Below are 18,255 nucleotides of genomic sequence, written 5' to 3' on the forward strand. Positions count from 1 at the left end.
AGAACCTGTTTAGGCCAATACTAGATAGAAATATTTCATTCTCGGTGAATGACAATAAGATCATTGAGAAGAATGTATGTGAAGACTTAACTGTAAGTTACTATGTCAGCAAATTTTCCTGTGTCCACATTTTAATATAAATGTTTTGCATTTGCCTGTCTAACACCTTCTTTTTTCTGAACACTTTCAATAAACAGTTTTGGCCACTGAGCAGAGTGCACAGAGAGCTAAATTTTTAAGAATAGCCTAGTAAATCAGTTTAAATGCATATACTAAGAGAAGCTAATTTTCATCAGGGAGAAACAGCCATCCATTTTAGTGTAAGCTGCTGGCAATGTTGTGCACACATTGATAGCTACACGGAAACATACACTTTTGAAAAAACCTCACCGGAACATTAAAAACAAGCAAACCCAAATCTCATGGGCATTTCTTTTGTCTGTTGAAACAATGGAGTGGGAATCGTGTTTGAGCAAGAGTAAAAATACTGTTTTTAAACTATAATTATCATTATCATTACTTAGTCTGATAGTAAACATACAAAGTAAATGCAATTTTGCTCAAGATCATTATTAAGAAAGAGTTATGCACCAGGACAACAACAAAATTCATCCATAGAAACCCACAAACTTTAGGAGACGATTCTTGTTTTTCAACCCCCTTAAATAAATGTTCTCACCAAAAGAATCCTCTGTTGCTCTTTCCATGGGCACTTAAACTCTTATTTTTTATAAAAATATATTTGATTAATAGATGTTTTAATATTATTATATTATGTTCTATTTAAAATATGTTTTCAAAAGTGGGATACATCTGGAAATAAATTCGCATGAGACATACCTGGAGTAATGTGAAGGTAACATGCAGCTTTGCACCCAGCTGTCCAGAAGTGAACAAACATGCACCCAGAAGATTTGCATGAAGTTTGAGTAATTCTGGAGTATACCTTAACAAGTTCTTGACTCCCAATCTTCATTACATAATTTAAAAGCCACTTGCAAAGATCTCTCCCCCAACTGGCACACTGGTAGAGATAGAAGCAATGACAGCTAACAGGGAAAGCAAAGCAGTAAATAACCTTTTAGATTTGAATCTGAAGTTCTTATTTAAAAAAAAAGCCTTATAAAATGATGAAAATGGTATGCTTTTTTCTATAAGAGAACTCCTTTTAACAAAAATGTGGAATTTGGACAGCCTCTTGTAGAAGAACTAAAGCTAGTTTGTTCTATCAAGGGCCCTTGATCCTGGAAACTCACACACAGCTGATTCTGTCATGTTCTATGCAGTTTCTCACGTGCGTAAAGTTTGTCTTGTATGTATTCGTGTGTCTGCGGTCTAAGCTCTTAAAACATATTCAGTAAATTGTATATCTTTAGGCTGTCTATTCCCATACTGGAACTTAGAAAAACTATACAAAAATGCACTTGATTCACCACCATTACTCTGTTGAAATCAGTGGAGTCACACGAGCATAAAAGTGGATCAGCAGTGAATCAGACCCAGTGTGAAACTAGATAGAAGGATAAACCTTCCTGAATCTTCTCCTTCTCTTCCTTCTCTGCTTTTCATATACAACAGCAGCTTTTTCCAGTGTCAAGAAGTTTGCTTTTTAAGCTGCAAATTAAACTATAAATATCATTATCATTACTTAGTCTGATAATAAACATACATCTTACTGATTGCCCCAAATGTACTTTTAAACTAAAAATTAATAATGCTCAAGTGTATTGTGTAGCATCACATAACTTTAAACTATGGCGTACAAATTAACACAAACATCTGCACCCAGTTTATATGTGACATGCATGTAAATCTGTGCATGGCTGTAAGAGTATGCAACATGCGCTCATTGCATGGGTCACAGTAGCACACATCCCATGCAAGTTATGAAAATGAAGCCCCCTATATCTGTGGAAGTTGTCTGAATAGAGCATGAAAGCTTTAAGTCTTACAGAGGTACAAATATTGTGTTAGGCGTTTGCATTCATTTTCTTGCATGTAAATATGGCTATTAACAGAGTTCTAGTTTTAAAGAGAATTATCTTAGATATAAGTTAGACGATTGTACTAAATAAAGACCAGCTAGTTAATAACTAGAATTCCATTTCATTGTAATCTGCTTTTACTTCTAAAAACAAATATATAAAAGTAGACTCAAGGCAACATGTTATTACATTGCTGTCCTATGCCTTTCTCTCTGTCTACATATAATGTAGTAACTAATGCCACACTTTCACAGCATAACTTACAGTACCGATCAGTTTGTTTGTATCCATTGACCCCATTGGATAGTATGGCAGATCAGCTCAAATATAAGGATCTCATCTCCCCTTTAATAGCTGGCCCACAGAAGTTATATAAGCCCTAAAACTAAACTAAGGGTGATTCTCCTTGAGCTTCAGTAACAGACGCCTGTGGTTTTGGGTCAGAAAGCTCTATGAAGTCCACGTGACTGAAGCGTGCAGTATGGCCAACAACCAAATGTTCTGTGTGGCTTAAGAATTGTTACACTAAAAGCCTTTCCAAGGGCTCTCACCACATGGTAGCAGCATGATAGATATGTAATATTTAAAAAGAATGAGAAATTATGGAAAATTCTAATAATGAATGAATTTTGCCACCAACTCTAAAATATAAAGAATAAAATATTGTCAGATGCTTATACAAATAAACTTAAACCCAGGGCCTCAGGAAGATTTAAAGTTCAGTTCTTTCTAATGCCCGCCCCAGTTAATCACATAGAACAAGAACTCACTATATGAAATCACTGGTAATTTCTGCTAGCATTTTCAAGCACCAGCTCTCCAGCATTTGAACTATTACAAAGTTAAGGTCCATACATTTTGAAGTTAAGATCTGATCCATACATTTGGATTTAGTTGAGAGAGAAAAGAAATATTTATGCCAAACTTTTTTTTTTCCTGATTGCACATTTGATATTGGAAGCTACACAAAACATGAAAAAAAGTCAATTACTTTTTGATCTACCATCAAATGCTAAATACATCTATAAGGAAGCCACACCAGGCCAAATTAGCTATTACTTTCAAAGTAGTCCATGAAAGTTTCCCAAATACTTTTGTACAAAGTTACACATCCATGCTGAGTTATTCACCAGTGTGTAGCAACAGTCTTGCAGTGCGTCATGATGGTATTGGCAGATAACTGACGGAGGAACTATGCAGTGTGATTAAAAATCCACATTGGAAGCATTAACATAGAAGTGTGTTTTTATAGTCTGATTAGGAGACTGCAGTTCTTGAAGTTGGGAGGAACAAGAGGAAGGAATGAGTATACCTTCCATTTTAGAAATGCTGAGGCACAAAACAAGGTTGCTTCTAGTACTTTCATACATGAAATCCTTTCTCCTGTACGTGCATCATATGTAATCGTAAAGTCTGTAAACTGCTTAATATTCGTCTCTGGTGTCCAATGAGTACAACTCCAATTCTCCTTATGTCACTGTAAGATAAAGAAAGGTTAAAATTCATTCTTAGATGCATATAAAGCCTCACAGAAGAAAATCTAATTGCTTCCACATATTGCTCAGAAATTAATGTAGTTCATCAGAAGTGTTCAATTTTTTAATTGGAGTATGTAAAAATGCTCTAAATTTGTAGGTTTTCAAAGGTGCCACCATCCATGTTATAGCTGTATAGGTAGCCATTTAGAAAAAATCACTTTTCATAGCTAGGATATAGCTTCTCTGCTGTATGCTGAAGAGTCAAAAATCCTTCTTGCAGCCCCCAGACACAAGCCTGAGAAGCAGAAAGAAAGAAAGAAAGAAAGAACTTCTGGAGGGTGGGACAAGGGAAGGAGTCCTTGTCATACAGGCTGCAGAGGCAAGCAACACCACTTCATGTTCACTATTGCAGGACAGGACTAACAGTTTGTAGCTCTACAGAGTAGCAAATCATCAGCTCTGCTCATGCTTCTCCCCCAGTACACCTTTGCGTTAACTACTCCTAGAACAGGAGGCAAAGTAAACACCATGAAGCATTGTGCTCCTAAGCTGTAGAATCTCTCAACAAGTTAACTGCATTCAGCACCATTTGTGGATGAGGAAGGCAGTATTTGGCCTTTAATGACAAATAGAAAGAGCTAGTGGATGCTAATGATTAAAAACTGCAGTGAAGTTTCTCATGATCTGTTGTCAAACCTTCACACAGGAAAAATCCTCACACAGTAAACTAGCTCTCAATTGCCTAAAACAAACATTAATCCTTAGGACAAAGGAGTCATTTATGTGGCTCATTGCAATCCTCTGAGGCAAGAACAGAATTTTTTAAAAAAAGTTGAGCTATAGTACAATGTTCAGAAAACCAATACTGTAGAAATGATTATATAACTCCCTTCACATTCAAAGTGTGCCGCAATATGTGGCAAGATGTCAAATTAGATATCAATGCAACCGTCTTCATTATTCACGATTCTGCTACCATTGAAATCAATAACAAAACTTAAACTTCAGTGGAGCAGGATTAAGAACAGTCCAACACTGTGCTTGGCTAAGCATCCAACACAGAAAAGATATGATTAGCATAAATGCAACCTGGACCTGATCCTGTTTACTGCAAATTTCCTTTTACCATTGGTTCAGTGGGACTGGATGAAGTCCTGTTGCAACGCCATATGTCTGCACGAGACTATTCCCACTGATCTCACATGGGTTACACAAAAAGAATGCTGCAGAGCCAAAAATTGAAACCAGATCTTCTGAGTCCCTTGAGCACCACATATTCTATCCTTGCCATATTTAGATTAAAATTTATTTTTCCTTTTATTTACTGTATTAGCAAAGTACAAATATACTTTTGTTCCACAGGGACAAAATACTGGATTTATATAGGGTCTCTCACAGTTACATCTGAGCAACTGCAGTATGCCCACTGTACCAGTAATAGTTTACATACTCACTCAATACTCATTCTTGAAACCACATCCAAAGTTGTGAAACCAGCTGCCATGAAGTTATTTTTATACTGACCCATTTTTATTGACTCTAGCCAATCAATGACTGAAACAAACAATGGATATTCAGGAACTTCACCAGGTGAATCTGGCATTCTAAAGAAACAAAATGTAAACATTTGTAAGGAAGTATGAAATAAACACTGGTTTGCTTTTGTAGATACATTTTTATACCAAGAAGTTGACTAATTTTTTTCAAGAAGATGGGTGCTTTTGAAAATGGGGCTTCCTGTTAAAGAAATCCTGTCTACATGGCTATTTTGCATTTCAAAAACAGCATTTTCAATGTGGCGAGTGGCTGCCATTATGCAAATGAGGCTCTGAAGAGTCATACCAGCACCTTATTAGCATTTTCAATCCACTGCATTTACATGCCCCTTCCAAAAGGGAGAGGTGGTGTAGATGCAGCCAGGGAATGGAGCCTATTTTGAAATAGTGTGTACAATGGTTCTATTTCAAAATAGGCTGTACTGTGTGTAGACACTCTATTTTGAAATAGAAGTGGGTCTGTCCCACAAAAGCTCACCTAATAAATTATTTTGTTAGTCTTTAAAGTGCTACTTGACTGCTTTTTTGTTTTGGTAGTATATAGATTAGCATGGCTTTCTCTCTGTTACTATTTTGAAATAGCTGTGTGCTGTTTTGAACTGCATTTTTGTGTAGCTGTGCTATTTTGGAATAAGCTGTTGAGGAATACCTCTTCCAGAATAGCTTATTCAGGAATAATGCTGCTGTGTAGATATAGCCAAAGGGTGCCTCTGCCACCCTAATGGGTACTGTGGACAAGAAAATTCTCCAATGTGGGCACACTGTGGAATATGTATATGTACTAGCACTTCAAAAAGAATTTAAACTCTTGGGAAGAAGATGATGACATAATTTTGAAAGCTAGCAAAGCAGAAGATATAAAAACAAATTTAACCTTGGCTATTATGGGAAAATAACAGTTAGAATGAAAAAGTATTAATACCATGCTGGGTAATAACTTTTACCTTTATCTACATAGAAAATAGATGAAAAAGGGAATGGCTGTTTATTTCTACATTATTAGGCAATGGTTGCAACAGCTGCAGTACAAATCTAAAGATCAAATAAAAATTACATTTTATAGTCTGATTTCCATGGGATTTTATGCATCGTAGTAAACAAAAATAAAATGATACAGCTAATTCAATCACACCACTGTCCCAACATTTTTAACTGAAGAGATTAGAGAAAACAACTTTCTCTATTCTTCCCCCTCTCCCACCCCTTTATGTCCTTTGAATTTCATTCCAAGTGGTATGGAGTGCTCTCAGATCCAAGTGACTTTGTACTTTTGGCATTGTGTACATGATATTGTGTACTATCGCTTTGTCTGTTATTTACACCAGTCTGTGTGGTTCTTTCACAGAGCACATGGGAGGAGGGGAAGGAACAGTTTATAAAATATGAAGAAATATAGTAAAAGCACAAAAATGGGCAGAGGGGATTGAGGGATGAATGCAATACCTGAAGTTATTTTAAAATAAATCTAAAATTAACTAGATTGCAAGATAAACAGCAGAAATGTGTTTATAATACTCTGAAGACTCATTATTCTGTAATTAATCCCTATGTATAACTTTGAAATGATATTTTCTAAAACAAGTATGTGATGGTTTATGTGTGTTTGAGAGTACCTTTTAAAAGAAAGATATATTCTATTTTCAGCGGGGCAACTTATAGGTAAAATAGCACTCCAAACATATCCTTAGCATGACTTCACTAATTGTTCCAAACTCTGACTCTAATGTGGGGCAACAAACCAGCTCCAACTATCATGTAAGTCTGGGGTCGCCAGACAGCCACAGTTCTAAGTCTAAATTCAAATCTAAATCTAGTCGGAATTCACTTAATGGCTTTTCTCCTCAAGCTCACCCATGGCAAACCAAAAGCCCCAACCTTAGCCCTAGATACCAGCCTCTCCTCACACACTGGTCCAGGTTCCCCTGTTCTCCACTTCTTCTGCTGCCCAAGTGGTCTAGACCCTATGCCTGACTTGGGTACTGACTCAAAACTTGAAGTGATACCATGAAGTATTAAGAGATTCAGAGGGCCCTTTAATGAATAAAAGTGGGAACAAAGTCATCCCTGATACAAATTCACTGATTTCCGTTTACACCTACAATGGGAGATAGCCATGTTAGTCTGTATCTTCCCAAAACAAAACAAATGAGTTTGGCCCACTATGGTTATGAATAATATGTGCATAATATTACTTTGGGAAGAAGGAGGAAGCATTGGGTAGTTGTGGAATGGTAGTGCCATAGATTTGCTCTGTTGATAGCCCTCTTCCACTAAGGTAGCAGTTCCCAACCTTTTCCAGACAGGGACCCATTTTGACAATTCAGGAAGACTTGGTGACCCAAGGCAATTCAAAAACGGGGTGGGGTGGGGTGGGAGAGCAGAGCTGTAACTAACTAATTTTGTGCCTGAGGCAAGAATATCAAATTGCACCCCCTCATGTTTATATATTCAGAATAGTTATTTCACAGATAAGGGGAAATATATTAATAAAATAATAACACTGCATTTACTATAACAACAAGAAGTCTTTTGGTACCTTAGGCTACGTCTACACGTGAAGCCTACATCGAAGTAGCTTATTTCGATGTAGCAACATCGAAATAGGCTATTTCGATGAATAACGTCTACACGTCCTCCAGGGCTGGCAACGTCGATGTTCAACTTTGACGTTGCGCAGCACCACATCAAAATAGGCGCTGCGAGGGGACGTCTACACGCCAAAGTAGCACACATCGAAATAAGGGTGCCAGGCACAGCTGCAGACAGGGTCACACGGCGGACTCAACAGCAAGCCGCTCCCTTAAAGGGCCCCTCCCAGACACAGTTGCACGAAACAACACAAGATCCACAGAGCCGACAACTGGTTGCAGACCCTGTGCCTGCAGCATGGATCCCCAGCTGCAGCAGCAGCAGCCAGAAGCCCTGGGCTAAGGGCTGCTGCCCACAGTGACCATAGAGCCCCGCAGGGGCTGGAGAGAGAGCGTCTCTCAACCCCTCAGCTGATGGCCGCCATGGCGGACCCCGCTATTTCGAAGTTGTGGGACGCGCAATGACTACACGGTCCCTACTTCGACGCTGAACGTCGAAGTAGGGCGCTATCCCCATCTCCTGATGAGGATAGCGACTTTGACGTCTCGCCGCCTAACGTCAAAGTTAACTTCGAAATAGCGCCCGACGCGTGTAGCCGTGACGGGCGCTATTTCGAAGTTAGTGCCGCTACTTCGAAGTAGCGTGCACATGTAGACACGGCTTTATAGACTGACAGACATTTTGGCACAAAAGCTTTCAAGGGCAAAGACCCACTTCATCAGAGGCATGAGTGGGGGGGTGGTTTCAAAGGGGTATTTAAAGAGTGGGGTCCCAGTAAGAGGGAGGGCCAGAGCTGACAAGGTCTATTCAGCAAGGTGGAAATGGCCCAGTATCAACAGTAGTTATCAAAAGAGGAAAAAAGCAAGTCAGATCAGACAGGGGGATGTGAGCCTCTGTCAGAGTCTAATGGGGAGATATGAACACCCAGAGCAGAGAAACTGCCTTTGTAAGCTGTGAAAGGCAGTTTCTCTGCTCTGGGTGCTAATATCTCCCCATTAGACTCTGACAAATGCTCACATCCCCCTGTCTGATCTGACTTGTTTTTTTCCTCTTTTGATAACTACTGTTGATACTGGGCCATTTCCACCTTGCTGAATAGACCTTGTCAGCTCTGGCCTTCCCTTTTACTGGGACCCCACTCTTTAAAAACCCCTCTGAAACCATCACCCCCCAGTCATGCATCTGATGAAGTGGGTCTTTGCCACAAAAGCTTATGCTCCAAAATATCTGTTGGTCTATAAGGTGCCACAAGACTTCTTGTTGTTCTCGAAGCTACAGACTAACACGGCTACCTCTCTGGTACATTTACTACAGTTAATGAGAGTTGTGGTAGTGGAAAGACACTCATCCCCAAACTGCTTCCCCTAGCTTAAACCCCGCACTCAGGGGCTAGGGGAGTCACACTGGGACTAGGAGTCACTCAGGGGCTGAAGGGGGCTAGGGGAGTCACACTCAGGAGCTGGAAGGAGCTGGAAGGGGCTAGGGGAGTCACATGCAGGGTTTGGAGAGGACTAGGAGAGTCACATACAGACTTGGGGGGCTAAGGGTGTCTCGCTCAGGGGCTAGGAGTCACTTGGGCAGAAGGGGGATAAGGGTGTGTCACTCGGGTTGGGGAGTCACACTCAAGGGCTGCAGGGGGCTAGGGGAATCACACTCAGGGGCTAAGAGTCACTCACAGGCTGGAGGAAGGTACGGGAGGCACAGGGACTCCTACGGCTGGAAGCCAGCCGGGGCATGGTGCTCCAGCCAGCTGTGCCAGTCACCAAGGTGCAGGAGGAACCCCGACCCCCAAAGCTGGAAGCCCTAGTCAGCAGTGCCATTTGCGGTAACCTGCTGGGGTCTGCTGGGACCCCGCCTCCGCAGAGGCTGGACACCGGGAGCTGATCAGCTCTGCCCTCCCTCCCAACTTCGGACTCAAGCCCCTACCTCATCTGAACTGGGTGCTGCTCCTCAAGGTATGCACTTCCCTGCCCTGCAGCCAAAATGGTTCTCAATTTAATTGATTGTCTTAACTGCCTGACAGCTGTTAATCCAACTATGAAGTTGGGAACCACTTCAGTGTGAATGGCTCTTAACAGCCATCTGTGGAGCTGCCCAGGCCAGCTGGTGACCCTTTTGAAATGTAATGGCAACCCATGTTTGGTTCCTGACCCATAGGTTGGGAAATCCTGCACTAGGAAGAGCACAACTTAGCAAGTACGGCGTGTAAATAGATTTAGAAGGAAAACACTCTTAGGCAGTTGATCAGCTGTTCATGAACTATTTTCTCTTTCAAGTGAAGAGGCAGAGCACTGAAGAAAGAGGAAAATTAAAGGGAGAACTTAGAAAACAAGGGTATGGGACAAACACCAAACAACAGGTGGAAAACGGAGCCTCATGGAGACCAAAGACTGATAGGCTGTGTCTACACTTGCCCCCGTCTTTGAAGGGGCATGTTAATCAGGGCAATGGGAGATTACTAATGAAGTGCTGTGCTGAATATGCAGCACTTCATTAGGCTAATTCTCTCCAGTGGCAACTTTGACGCTTCAAACTTTGAAGTGCCAGCATGTGTGTAGCCACAGGCACTTTGAAGTACCCACGCAATTTCGAAGTGCCTTTACTTCTGAAAATTTTGGGTAGTAAAGGCACTTCAAAGCAGTGCAGGCACCCCATGGATACACACAGGCAGGCACTTTGAAATTTGAAGCTTTGAAGTTGCTGCAGGGGGAAAATTAGCCTAATGAAGTGCTGCTCATTCACCACAGCACTTCATTAGTAATCTCTCGTCGCTTGGATTAACGTGCCCCCTTCGAACTTGGGGGCAAGTGTAGACAAGCCCATTGAGAGCAAACACAGGAGATAAGATTAAAATGATGGACTACAAAAGAAAAATGGCTATGAATGTGCTTGAGAAAAGAGTCCTTTTGTATGAAATTTCACCACTTTCGTTTGATAATAAAATCCACTTTATAAGAGGCTCAGCATGATTTTAAATTCAAAACACTTAAAAGCCAAACTCTGCCTGAACTCAGAGCTGTGTCCAGATATTCCATCCCCACATAATCAACTGTTATCTGATGGCACTCATGACTGTCTGAGGAAAGAGCACTGAAGCGGGTCTTACACTAGTACATCCTCCACTAGGGTATGAAGGGAGCTGGGGTTGCGAATCAATTTGTCTAGGAAGCTGACGATATCAGTAAACTTCGGCCGGAGGTTTCTCTCTTTTTGCCAGCAGTGAAGCATAAGTTGGTGGAGAGAAGCTGGACAGCCCATGGGAGCCGGAAGCCTGTAACCTTCTTCTATAGACAGTATAACCTAAACAAAGATAAAAGGGGTGATTACAGGGCACCATATTAGCATGCATAAGGACAGTACTCAAACTCTAAAACTAGGAATGCAGACCAATGATAGCAAGATTGAGACACCCTCATAATCTAGCATCGTATGCAGCCTTGAGGTCCCACATGCAGATGGGGTGCAGGCCAGGATTTTGATGAGTTCTTTCCATTATACTTAGTCTCAGATAGAGTCAGCAAAGTGTCAGTCACAAGAGCATGTTCCATGCCTCTTGATGTGAATCAGTTTGTGTGGCAATAAGCAAAAAGGATAGGGCTGGGGGGCTCTCTGGCCATGCCCCTGAGTAGCCTTGAAGGAAAGGAGGAGAAAAAACTTTCTATTAAGCATCTGTGAAAGAGGAGGAGATAAATAAGAAACATCCTTTTCCTCTTCAGCTGGAGGTAGATATTTTGTTGGATGGAGTCAGGGAGCCAACAAAACAGTGTCATATTTATCGATTCATACGGATGTGCTCTGATATTTGCATTGTGACATTGCATTAATACACGTCAATGCCATGCTTTAATGAGACTGTCACAGTGCAAATACCAGAGTGCAAGGTCTGGCCCTCTGCCTAATGTCAGCTGATGACAAAGTGTTTTTTCTGCTGTTAGGCTTGCCGACCTTCTAATCACACAAAACTGCACACCTGTGCTCCACCCCTTGTCTCAGGCCCTGCCTCTTCCCCACCCTTTCTGCCAGGCCCCACCACTCTGCTCACTTCAACCCCGCCCCCCACCATTTTTCTCACTTTCCCCAACCCACACTCACTCTTAACAGTCTGGTGCAGGGAGCTGAGTTGTGGGAGGAATAAGAGAGGCTTGGCATGAGGAATTTGGGTTGTAGGAGGGGGAGTTTCAGGCTGGGGGGTGGGGAACCAAAGGGTTCAGGCTGGCTCTGGGCTGAGACAGGAGGCTGGCGTATGGGAAGAGGTGTGGGATCTGAACTGGTGGTGGGGTGTGTTCCAGAATTCAGCCAGAAATGAGGGCCTCCTGGAGGGGTCTCCAGCCTGGGGCTGGGGTGAAAGAGGAAGTAGGGGTACAAGATCCAGGAAGGAGCTTAGGTTCTGAAGGGCCTCAGGGCTGGTACAAGAGTGTGAGCGGAGCTGTGGGGTGCAGACTTTGGTGGGGAGTTTGGGTGGGGAAGGAGACTTAAGGCTGGGGCAGGGGCTTGGAAGTAGGTGAGGCCTCCAGGAGGGAGTTTGTATTTGGGAGGGAACTCCAGGCTGGGGCAGGGAATTGGGATGCAGGAGGGATGTGGGATGCAAGCTCTGGGTGGGCTTGCTTTACAGGTCTCCCCAGAAGCAGTGAAATGTTCCTTGGCTCTTAGGTTGAAGGGTGACCAGGTGTCTCTGTGCAGTGTGCATTGCTGCTGTGTGCAGGCACCAACCCTGCAGCTCTCATTGGCTGCAGTTCCCAGCCAATGTTGAGTTGCAGAGACAGCACATGGGGAGAAGTGCATGGATCCCTCCGGTTGCCCTTGTGCCATTGAACTGCACGGACATATCACTGCTTACTGGAGCCACACAGAGCCAGGTAGGGATCCTGAAAGCCCCATCAACTGGACTTTTAATGGCACTGCCAGGGTCCCTTTTTGACCAGATGTTCCAGTTAAAACTGGACACCTGGCAGCTCTGCTCATCAAGATTACATGTGACTGATCCAGATAATGAAAGACATTTTGCAATACAACATAATACAACTTCACCTTGTATGGCATCTTTCCTAAAACTGCATCCTATATCTATATCTATATCTATATCTATCTATCTATATCTATATATATATATATATATGAAATCACAGTGTTAGGTAAAAATAACAGGAAAGCAAAACTGCAAGAATTGGTGGAAGGATACGTTTTCAACTGAGATTTGCAAAGAAATGAACAGATCAGCTATAGAAGAGCGGCTGTTTCGTACAGCGGGAGCTGCGGCGGAGGTGGTTTAGTAACACTGGTGAGATGGCTCACGGTAGCAAACAGGCCAATGCCAGGAGAGGAGAGCAAGAAGGAAAGAAGAAACAGAGAAGTTCTGTGACAGATCAGCTGGAGTGAATTCATGAAAGATTTAAAAATGAACATTGGAATGTTTACTAGATCCTAAAATGAAAAAGGGAGCCTGTGGAGCAGTTGAAAAAACAGAAAGATGTACTTATGCACATAGGCAATTGGTGCCTGCAAGGAGAGGGAATAGAGGAAGGGCCGCCCAGAGGAACAGGGATAGGACGTGAAAGGGCGCTCAATTTAGCAATTAAAATTTTGGGAAGCACAGGGGGACAGTACAGCCCCTAAGTGCTACCACAAAGCACTTATGGTTATGCATCTTAGTACATAGAAAACCATAACTGTTCTGAGGACAAAAACCACCGACACCACCAACAAAAATGCAATTTCTGCTGAAAAGTAAATCACAATATTTACAACGACATACTGACATTTGTCAGAAATATCCCCGTTGAAAGTCTGTATTCAAGTGACACTTTATACATTTCAGTATAATTAAATATACGTATACATATGGGTCCTCGTCCATATATTCCATAGAGGAGGCAGAGTGCATATTACGTTATATACAATGAAGCAATGCTGTATAGCACTGTCTGTATTTTCAGTTAGTGTAGAACTCTAGATTGCTTTCTTTCTGAATTCCGAGTAAGCATGGTTGGCTTTGCTTAATAATGGCAGATGTTTATGCAGCAGGCATTATGCTAATAACAGCAATTATGTGTTTTGAGTGGTGGAGCAGAGGTGGAGCATGTGCAGGGAGGGGTGAGACATGGGTGGGGCAGGTGCGTGTGGTATCCCGGGATCACCGCACTAGTCACCTTTGCATACCACATGTGTGGGATTGATAACTATTGATAACTGTAGGAAAGAAAAGGAATGACTAATTGGATAGAAGAGCAAAGAAAGGAGCGTTATAAATAAGTTCTTCGTAAGGGAGGTCTTGCTGGTATGCAACACCCCATTGCTAGTTCCTTCATAATGAGAAAAAAGGATACAGCCACACACAAAGGGTGTGTCTACATGTGCACAGTATTTCGAAACAACCGGCCCTCTTTTGAAAGGATGAAGGGAGCGTCTACACATGCCATGAGCTCTTTCAATTTGAAATCAAAGGAATGTAGCCCAGACATCGAAAGCTGGACCCTGATCCCGTACGAGAAGAGTGCCACCTGTCAAAAAACAACGTTGAAATAAGGCATGTGTAGATGCGCCACGGCCCGCTCTTGCAAAAGAGGAGTCCTCCACAACAGCACCCAGCCCAAGTGCAGAGACGCCCTGCCCTGCCAAGCGGAGCTCTATGATCCACGCGTCCGGCCGCTCTTAAAGCCACATGGACCCAGAAACCCCATGGCAGGAAGCTGAGAGCAGGCAAGCTGCGAAAGTACAAGCACGCCTGCTCAGCTGCCCTCGATGACAGCAACAGGCACAGGGCCAGCGCCCGGCAGTCTCAGGGCCCCTCTCTGAGCCCCCACAGGGCTCCCAGGGGTCCGTCCATGAAAAAAAGAAGAGGGGCCCCTCCTGGAGAAACCGTGAACTGAGAGACCTCCTGGGCCTCTGGAGAGAAGAGGAGGTCCTCCGGGAGATGGGGGTAAAGCAGAGAAACGTTGCTGCCTTCACCCGCCTGGCTCAGGGACTGACCAGCCAAGGCCACCTGGAACGGACCTCGGAGCAAGTCCAGAGCAAAGTGAAGGAGCTCCAACAGGGCTATGCCTGGGTCTGGGATGAGGCCGGGCACTCAGGGGCAGGCCCCGCCACCTGCCCTACTATAGGAAGCTCAACAGCATGCTGGGGCCCCAGGACAGCAACAAAAATGATTAAGGGTCTGGAGCACAAGACCTATGAGGATAGGCTGAGGGATCTGGGCTTGTTTAGTTTACAGAAGAGAAGACTTAGAGATGATTTAATAGCAGCCTTCAACTTCCTGAAGGGGAGCTCTAAAATGGAGGGTGAGAAACTGTTCTCAGTGGTGTCAGATGGCAGAACAAGGAGTAATGGTCTGAAGTTGAAGAGGGAGAGGTGTAGGTTAGATATTAGGAAAAACTACTTCACCAGGTGGGTGGTGAAGCACTGGAATGCGTTGCCTAGAGAGGTGGTGGATTCTCCATCCCTCGAGGTTTTTAAGTCGCGGCTGGACAAGGTCCTGGCTGGGATGACTTGGTGGGGGTTGATCCTGCTTGAAGCAGGGGGCTGGACTAGATGACCTCCTGAGGTCCCTTCCAGCCCTGTGATTCTGTGACAGCTCCCCACCCAAAGCGGTCCTGGACAGCTCGGCAGAGCAGCCCGAGCCGGAGGAGCCAGGACCAGCCAGCCTGAGCCAGGGGGCAGACACCACCCGGGACTGATCCAGTGAGGAGGGTGACCTTGTCATCGATGTCCTCTCACAGTTGTCCAGCCGGGTCATGGGGAGCCGGGCGTCCCTGGAGATCCTTGAGGTCCCCCCCGCAGTAAGTGCACAGCAGGGCCAGCACCCCGGCAGGCAGGGCGGGGGTGGCACTTCTGCCAGTGGCCTGGGCACAGGCCCGGAGGCCCAGGACCAGACACCCTAGCTGGCCATAGCCCCAAACACACCCTCTGCACCTGCCAGCACCACCCAGCACCCGGACACATGGACAGTTCAAGGCACCCAGTTGCTCAATGGGACGCCCCTGGGCCAGCCCACACCTGGGGATGGTCCCACCCGGTGGGGGGAACCTGTGTGCACTTGACGCCACAGGGATGCCATGTCCACCATGGCCAGGCCCTGGGAGGGTGGGGGGAGGCGGGGCCTCAGGGGACAGGGTCACGCAGGGCGGAATGGGGGATGAGGTCCTGCTCAGACACTGACATGCTATCCATCACCCCTTGCAGGTGCAGCAAGTGAGGGCCCACACAGCCCATCAGCGTCGGTGGTCCCTGAGAGCCCCCCGGAGGCATCAGACAGGGGCCGGGCATCTTCAGCAGCAGCATCACACTGGGTGCGCAGCTGGAGGTTACAGTGGCACATGGGGTATGACCCTGCCAATCTCCACCAGGCAGAGCTTATGGAGAGCCTCCTCCAGCTGGAGGAGTCTGACCTGGCATGGCGGAGGGAGGCCTGGGAACAGCTCATGTCCCGCCTGGACGCCATCCATAGGACTTTGCAGGAGCATGTGGGCAATGTGGGCCAGCTCCTGGCCCTCCGCACCCCCCCACAAAGGTGCCCAACCCTCTGAGCCCCCCCTCAGAGCACCCCCCAGAAAGGTCCCACCCAGGGTCCCCTGCCCACCTCCCACAGAGTCCTCCACCCCCACCCCACACCAATGCCCCCTCTGCTGTCCCACCATGCCCCTACCTTCTGGTGATCCCTGCCCCATCCCAGTTCCACCGTGGCACCTGCTCCAGGTGGGGAAGGGGATCTCGGGGCCAGTATGGCTCTCGGCTCACAACACCCTTGCCTGAGTGACCCTCCCAATTCTGGCCCCCTCCACACCCCCCTCCAAGTTCACACCCCCCCACCCCCTCTCCCAGTTCTAGGCCCCTCCCCACCCCCCTCCAAGGTCAGGCCCCCCACCCCACAACATACAGGTGTGTCCCCCCACGCACATTGTAAATAGTTGGACTTTTATACCACAGTTTTTTACGGTTTATTGTTGGTAAAGGTTTATATTGTGCACCAATGCCTGTGTCCCGTGGTCCCTTGGGGGGAAGGCAAGGGCGCGGTGGTGGTGGCAGTGCATGTGGTGGGGGTTGGATGTATGGGGGGAGGGGGAGGGGTGAACATCAGGGTGGTCACTGCAGCCCCAGGGCGAGACTTACATGAAGGGCCTCCCGGATCTGGACACCTTCGCAGTTTGCCTGGCTGCTGGCAACAGCGGCCAGCTGCTTGAACCCCATGGTGGCCTCAGCTGCCCAACCCTGGAAGTAGGCATCCCCCTTGGCCTCCACGATGTTGTGGAGGATGCAGCAGGCACTCACCACTTGTGGGACATTGTGCATCCCCACCTCGAGGTGGGCAAGAAGGCACCATCACCGCCCCTTGAGGCACCTGAAGGCCCACTCAACCACGTGGCAGGCCTGGTTGAGGTGGGGGTTGAAGGCTCCCTGCTGGGGTTAAGGTGGCCAGTATAGGGCCTCATCAGCCATGGCAGTAGGGGGTATGCTGCATCCGCAACTATGCATAGAGGCATGGCAGTGTCCCCAACCAGCATTTCTCGCTGAGGGATAAGGGTGCCGGCCTCCGTACGCCGGCACAGGCTAGAATTGCGGAAGCCCTGGCGTTGTGGGTTTGCCCTGACCAGCCCACGTATATGTCCATGAACTGGCCTTTGTGGTCCACCAGGGCCTGGAGGACCACCGAGTGGTAGCCCTTCCATTTGATATAGTGGCCGGCGCTGTGTGGTGGGGCACGGATGGGGATGTGCGTCCCATCCAGGGTACCAAAGCAGTTCAGGAACCCCAACAAGGAGAAACCCTCAACGATGACGTCCAGGTCCCTGACACAGATGACCCGGTGCAGGAGCATGGCGTTCAAGGCACAGACAACCTGCAGGGAGGGAGGCCATGCACTCTCGTGAGGGTGTGGCAGGGTGTTCCCAGATGGCGACCCTCTCCCAGCCCCCCACCCCAGCCAGAGACACCCCCCCACTCAGCCCCCTCCTGGCCGACAACTCCTGAGGGGTTCCTGGGACCCCGGTCCCCCTTCCCCCTTCCCGTTGTGGGAGTGTGCCCTGGGCCCGGCTTACCTCCATGAGCACTTCTCTGACAGGGGCCCTGCCCACCCTGAACTGGTGGCCCACTGAGCAGTAGGAGTCCGGGGTGGCCAGTTTCCACACTGCAATTGCAACTTGCTTCTCGAGGGGGTGTGCAGGCTGCATGGTGGTGTCCTGATGCCTCAATGCAGGTGCCAGCCAATGACACAGCTCCTGGAAGGTGCGAAAGTTCTGGAGCCAGGTGGCATCATCCCATTGCCCCAGAACCAGTCGCTCCCACCAGTCTGTGCTGCTGGGGTGGCTCCATGGGCACCGGGGTGCAAGGGGGCTGGGTGAGCTCCGTGTCCTCAGGGGGGCTGTTCTGCTTCCCAAGGAGGAGGGGGGGCAGCTGCTGTGACTGTGGAGAGGAGCAGGGTGTTGTCAGCCATGGTGCTGCTGCGCTGGGGTCCTGTGTTGCTCCTGGCAGCTCAGCAGGCCTTGGCTAGTGCAGGGTGGGGGAACTGAAAGGGGACCCTTTAAGGCAGCGGCTGGCTCAGGGCCCCAGAAGGGCTTGGCGGCCATGCGACCCTGTCCACACCATCTCCGCCTCCCTTCTTTCGAAAGAGCACTTGTACACGTGTGGACGCTCTCTTTTGAAATAATGGGACGGGGT

At 46.5% G+C, this 18,255-nt stretch overlaps 1 protein-coding gene across 1 annotated transcript in view; it reads right to left on the bottom strand.

Annotated features, from left to right (window-relative positions):
• Nucleotides 1-3,347: 3,347 nt before the first annotated feature.
• Nucleotides 3,348-18,255, bottom strand: part of EPHA6 (EPH receptor A6) — a 1,072,121-nt gene continuing 1,057,213 nt past the window's right edge. The window contains exons 17-19 of the mRNA XM_074998351.1: nucleotides 10,715-10,908; nucleotides 4,918-5,067; nucleotides 3,348-3,462 (exon numbers count right to left, since the gene is read on the bottom strand). Of these exons, the coding sequence (XP_074854452.1) occupies nucleotides 3,348-3,462; nucleotides 4,918-5,067; nucleotides 10,715-10,908 (459 nt within the window). The remainder of the gene's footprint in view (nucleotides 3,463-4,917; nucleotides 5,068-10,714; nucleotides 10,909-18,255) is intronic.

The sequence above is a fragment of the Carettochelys insculpta genome, chromosome 1 (genome assembly GCF_033958435.1).
Source record: "Carettochelys insculpta isolate YL-2023 chromosome 1, ASM3395843v1, whole genome shotgun sequence".
NCBI lineage: Eukaryota > Metazoa > Chordata > Testudines > Carettochelyidae > Carettochelys > Carettochelys insculpta.